This window comes from Trachymyrmex cornetzi, unplaced genomic scaffold (genome assembly GCF_001594075.2).
Source record: "Trachymyrmex cornetzi isolate Tcor2-1 unplaced genomic scaffold, Tcor1.1 scaffold276, whole genome shotgun sequence".
Taxonomy (NCBI): Eukaryota; Metazoa; Arthropoda; class Insecta; order Hymenoptera; family Formicidae; genus Trachymyrmex; species Trachymyrmex cornetzi.
Genome location: NW_017297438.1, coordinates 62,966 through 69,403, shown reverse-complemented (window position 1 = coordinate 69,403; position 6,438 = coordinate 62,966). Strand labels below are relative to the sequence as shown.

Genomic DNA, 6,438 nt, shown 5'->3' with positions numbered 1-6,438 from the left:
CGCAGTTACTAGTAAAGTTACCAAAAAAGTAACTTGTAACTGTAACTTCGTTACAAGTAACGAGTTACTTCCATTCCCTGTAATATAATATATAAATGTAATATTATATATATATTATTATATAAATAGATAATATTAGTAGAGAAAGTCTTAGGCAAAATAATAATATATAATATAATTACATATTATTAATGTATATAATATTATATATTTTATATGACAAATAATATTTTACCTAAAGCTTTCTTTTTTATTAATTTTATTTAATTTGGATAATCGATATTTTTATGCAATATTTATGTACATATATGAACATGACTAATTTTTTTCTTTTACTTTTTTACGAAGTCCCTAGAAAGGTGCGATAATTCTGAGATCACGTCGTGCAAGTTTCCTTGGATGTCTTGAAGTGCATATACGTTCAATGTGTGCTTTTATGTGTACGTGTGATATCGCGTGATTCATCATCTAGACTTCGACTAGCTAGTAAGATTACAATTCTACCAACACGAAACCGTTATACGTAGCGATATTACTTAAAGTGTACAGGGTCAGAATACGAAAATCTTCGTATCAAAGTCTTCGCAAGGCGTAGCTTTCATCGGAGCTTTCCTGATACGTCAATAGCCTCGATCATTACCATTGTCTCGATTTTGCAGCCTCTGTCTCGATTACGAGAGTCTCTTTCGAGTTCAACTCAGTAAAAAGTCAGTATAAAACGCGAGCCCGACAAAGAGTGATGTAATCACACTCGGCGAGGCTTTTTTTCAAGCACGTTTTGTCGCTATGTTTAAATCTTGCGTAAAACTCGAAATAGAAAAATGGCAGTGCAAAGTGTGTGTTTCTCGTTTTCGGAATAACTAACTATAACGATAATAACAATATAAAGCCTCTCATGGTAAAGTTGCCGCCTCATCATTTTATCCTCGATCGGATTTATCGCGATTCTTCTTCAGGATCTTATCTCTCGAATTCTTTATAGCTGATTCGATTTTTGGTGATGGCATATTTCAATACAAGCTTCGGTCATCGACGATCGAAGCTGTATCGTCCAACCTCGACTCATCCAATCGCACCACCTTCTTGGTATGGTCCAGTTATCATACATGGATGCATTGGGAAGAGCGTTGTCCAAGTCATCGTGGTGTAAGTAGGTGATCTCATCATGAACTGTGAACTGGGGACATTTGGAATGTGCGAAAGTGGTGGAAGTGGCGTCATTTTTTCGTTTGTTGTACTACCAGGGCTTGTCGCGGTAGTTGGAGTCGATGGATTGGTTGTCGACACGGACGCATTGCTAGTCGATGTTGTGATACCCAATTTTCGCAGTCGCATCTTTTCCTCCCATTCCTCCCAACCGTGTTTGGATCTGTTTAAATTGCGATGTTGATAGAATACCAAGCTAATTCTAGTCGGATTGAGTCGATTGGGTTTTCTTAGTGCGGTGGTGGCATGCATCTCGTGCTTCGCACATTCGAAGAGTACACTACCATGGCTTAAGGCAATTGCAACACCACCCATTTGAGGATCCTTGAAACATTCCTCATTCTCAGAATAGTCCGTTATTTCGCCGAGTGGTTCTGCCTTCGGAGGAGGCTCGGGCAGGACCGGGAAATAAGGTGCCGGTCCATAAATATCCCACCGCGGTGTATCCCACCTCGTCCAGCCGGAATTCAAACCTTGATACGTAGGGTTCAGGCCTTGATACGGATATTGAGACGAATGGAAGCAACCTTCACGTTTTGGTTGTTGATAAAATTGTTCCGGTGTTTGATATGGGGATTGATTATGGTTATAGTTGTAACCTTCCCATGAGTTCGTATAAGGTTTCTCGAACACTGGATAGGGTGGATATCCGTATTGAGGAAACGCATGGTGATTTAAACCAGACATAGCATGGAGATCTTGTTTCACTTCATCAGTCCATGCGAGAGAATTGGAATTGGATACTTCTTGCTTGTTATCATAAAATCCTTCTCGCAATTTATCTTCCGTGCAACTATCCTTCAAGTGATTAGATACACATCCGTTTTGGGCTGTGTTGCTAGATGGAGCGTCCGGAAATATAGGCTTGGAATCTGGAGGTTTTAAAAATGTTCGGGCCAAAGGATTTGGATAAGCATTAGATTCCGCAGATAAATTCTGATTGGATATTGTTCGCGAGGGTGGTCTTCCTCTTGGCACTCGGAATGGTGATGGTTCAGATGACGTTTCCCAAGTAGTTTTAGTTTGGTCCGATCTTGTTAGTTTACCGACCCAAATTTTCTTGTCGCCCGTCTGCTGATCAAATTGATGTGGATTTTTGACTTGATTAGAACACCATGAATTCGCCATATTCCAATTCTGTGGGCAAGAAACTTGATCGGAAGATGGCGATGGAGGATGATTGCTAACAAAGGATTTTGCTTCCGATTGTCTGTGTGCATGATAAATGGATTTTCGCTGATCATTCGACGAGCATTGCGCGTCATTTCGTTGTTCTGGCAAATGCAAGGAATTATGTCCCAAAACATTCGAGTTTGGAGTTTCTATAGATTTATGATTACTATTTTCCATGTAAGAATATAAATTTGACGTGTTACCATCGTAATATTGATTATGATAGCTAGAATTTACAGATGGTTGCATTTGTTTCGATGGAGATAGATGTTGCATCCTATTTGCAAATGTTTGTTCAACTTGTGGCCTCAGTAATGGCAATTTTGTAGAGTTTTCAGCATCCATGTAATTTTGTGTCATCGTATCCGGGTATTTCTGCGAATTAAAATCTCCCATATATTTAGGAGATGGTAATCTCAATTGATTAGTGACACAATCTTGATTTGTATTACGTACATGAACTGGCGACTGATTCATCTTGGATGGAATATTTCGATGTGTCATCTCCATGCCGAATGATGGATTGACGGAGCCGAATTTTGAGGGAGAATAGTCATTTTGTCCGTTGACAGAAGCAGTGTAAATTCCAGAAGCCATTTGATGATCGTAATTATTTTCCATGTTTGAATGTTCCAATCCTTTCAATGGAACCATTTTTGGATCCTGAGACGTTGTGGTACAGCCCCTGGGTGATACATTATAAGACACCTCTCCTGATATGTGCGAACGAGGTGAAACCGGATGAATTCTAGGTGAACTTCCATAACATCCTCTGGCTGAATCCACTGTAGAGTTAGGTAGATTCCTCGAGCCTGGTCTGTGCTCTTCTTGAGAAACGGTACTCCTGGGCCTAGTATCATCTAAACTGGTACTGTCTGGATCCACTTTGATGTCCCTCTCTAAACCACCAAATGAAGGATATTCTCCCCATGAATTCAACCAATTATTTTTACGCTGTTCGAGCCAGCCGTTTCGATTCCACTGTTGCTCACCTTGATATGCTCCCCATCCTTGATACATGGACACCGGACTATCTAAGACCGTGGATGATACCTGAGAGCTCTGCAACTGCGCGTCAATTCCCTCGAACATGGGCGTCATCTCCAGAGTTAACTGCGATTGTAGCTTAGAAAAATCTACGTGTCCTGAACGTCCGGAATCAGTTATTTTTTCCGTCATAATTTTGGCTGAATCCTTTTTGCTGGTCTGAACATCCGATTCATCGTCTTTCCTTTTTTTACCATGACGTCTACACGGTTGAAGAGGTACCGATCTAACTCGAACCTCGCATGGATATCTAAACAAAAAGTAAAAGATATGTTTTATGTATACGTGTAGCATTTCCCTTTCTTTTCACATCTACAGTCATAACTATCAATAATTATGTGAAACAATTTTTTTATATACATATTTTTAAATACTTATAAGATACTAACTTAGATAAAAATTCAAGTGCACCGGAGCGAACCTTCTTCTCTTGACCTTCCTTTGAACCAAATTCGTCTGTGTCATCCATTATGTAAAGAGGTAGCACATGTAACTGTTCGTCTTCGGGTTTCGATAATGTTCGATGTTTTGTCAGAGTAACTACCTGATAAACGTAATAAAAAATGTTATAATACTTATAAAAAACAAGTTTCATTTTTTCTAGATACTATAGAGAAAAAAAAAATATTACATCGTGAATCGAATTAAATATAAAATTCACGCACCACGGTACATCCGTTATTCATGTTGTGTAGATCCCGATGGGAGTGTGCACAGAAATCAATGCAAGCCGTAACACCGGAAAAAGGTCGACCTGGTTTAAATCCTAAACGGCATTCGCTCGCTTCCCGCTCGAATTGAGTTTGATTATTGAAAGCCTCTGGCGCAAGACTAAGATACAAAGGTGACAAAAGCGTCGCCAGAACGTGCATTCTCTCTTCGACTTCTTGTTCCTGCGAAACAATTCTTTCGTTACAATATGCAACTGTTTTTTTAGTCATTTTAATTGTCTTCAAGATATTTACCTCCGATCGTACAGACAATCGAAACTTGCGGACGGTTTTACTTCTGGCATATTTGCAGCCGTTATAGTACATTGACCAGGAGCAGCCAAAGGAAAAGCTGGCGCCGCATGAATCAGGATCGAGTCCTTGGCATGCACATGTTCGCGGTTCGTTGGTACCGCACCGTCTGGTGGTTGGGAGACCGAATCGATTGAGTTTGTGACTTAAGAGAGTATAGATACGATCCGCTTCGTGAGTCGGTACTCCTTCCCAGGCAACCATAGCTACAACGATCCAGGCGGTTGGACACTTGTGACCTTGACGATGTTTCACCACGGTTAAGATTTTCTCATCAATGCCGGATCGTCGGATGATCTAACAAATTATTAATGTTTTACAATTTCGCGTAAGGAGAAAAACAAACGCTGTTGCTACAATATGTTTCTTTACTGACATCTTTATAATCGTTGCTAACTACAGTAATTATCCAATTGTTTTCAGAAAATGACTTACCCACTTGGCCATTGGACACCCTTGCGTGGTTTTGCCCTCTTTGCCAGTATAGACGACCTTTTCGAATCTTATCGCGTCGCCCTTAAGGCCAGTTCTTCGTTCGAGATCATTCCGAAGATCAGGTAGACTTGCAGCCGCTCCGAGGTGAGTGTAGTACGAACCAGGCTCTGGTGGACCTTGTGGTTGAACCACATTTTATTTACGAGCGGCTGACGCGTAAACGAAAGGAAGTAACGGAAGCGGAAACATTTATGCCGCGCACATAGTAGATACGACCTTGCGAATAGGGGTTACGTTAGGTACACACATTCTCCTCCGGATTTCAGGATGCATAACCGGTTGGTGTTATTGGTAATAAAATGTATATTAGTATGTTTATAACTTTCTTCCGTGTGTTCTTTCGTGGTTAGTGTGCTTTTTCAATGTTAGTGTAGTACGGAATACGTAATTGTAACTCACATTTATCGGCGGGGAAGCAGTTGCAGTCCGGTACTTCGGTCCTGACATTGTTCTTCAATTTGTCCAAATGATCTTGCAACTTTGTCGTCACAGTCGTCGTAGTTGGAGTATGCGGACTGTGTGGTCCTTCGTTCTTTAACTCAGCTTTTTCCGTGGAATCGTCTAATATTTCATCCTTGGTTTGGAGACCCTGACAACAGCCGTCTCTTAGGTGTTCAGGAGTCGGCTGTTCGGTCCCACCTCTTCGACAGCACCACGAACCGGTACCCGGCGACACCTTTGCGGGTCCACCATCGCCGCGAAACTTATAATCTCGAGTAATCTCTTGATTCTCTTCGTTCTCGACTATGTTGGACGCATCATGGGATACGTGGACATAATTATGTTCTTCGGTGTTCTCCTGTTTAATTAACCGATTAGAATCGTATTTATCTTGGAAAGATATATGATCGGCAGCGTTTGTCGTCTTCAAAAAATCCAAATTATCGGTTTTTATTCCATCGCTTTCGGATATCTTCTGGGACCTCTCGAAAGACGTGTTCTCAATTTGATCCATGCACAATCTTTGTTGGAAAGACTTGTCGTCGATCTCTTGATCTTTATCATTTCTTCCTTCTGCCTCCCAGGAATGTTGATCTTCGTCTTTGTCATATGATTGACTCTTATTTTCTGCGGTGAGCTTCATAAAATTTTCGAAAACTGTCATTCCATTTTCTGGTAATGCGGAATTATCATCTTTATTATCAATATCGTTATTATTGTGATTATGTTCTCCTTCCGTCCATTCCCATAAGCCACCACCGTCGGGCAAATTCTCTACCCGAGGGTGGTGGCTATGCAATAAAAAATTACCGGTCAAGTTTTCATTAGATGTCGTCATCGAAATAATGTTTGATTGATTGATAAAATGATCCGTGCGTTTTTCTTGCATCTTCTCGTTGCTTTCATGTGCATCGCGTATTTGATCGTCCGTTGGATATTCCGAAGAAGATCCATTATTGGTATTAGTATGTTGTGATTGCATCTGATGGTGTTGATGGGTTTGCTGTTGTTGTTGTATTTGCTGCTGCTGCTGTTGTTGTTGTTGCTGCTGCTG

The 6,438-nt window shown here is 40.7% G+C and overlaps 1 protein-coding gene across 1 annotated transcript in view; it reads right to left on the bottom strand.

Annotated features, from left to right (window-relative positions):
* Positions 1-995: 995 nt before the first annotated feature.
* The window catches only part of Tet (tet methylcytosine dioxygenase-like), a 57,891-nt gene continuing 52,448 nt past the window's right edge, over positions 996-6,438 (bottom strand). Inside the window, 6 exon segments of the mRNA XM_018508862.1 lie at positions 996-3,676; positions 3,816-3,970; positions 4,092-4,319; positions 4,392-4,745; positions 4,884-5,059; positions 5,343-6,438. The exon segment at positions 5,343-6,438 is cut by the window's right edge and continues 28 nt beyond it. Coding sequence (XP_018364364.1) covers positions 1,063-3,676; positions 3,816-3,970; positions 4,092-4,319; positions 4,392-4,745; positions 4,884-5,059; positions 5,343-6,438 — 4,623 coding nt within the window. The 3' untranslated portion in view covers positions 996-1,062.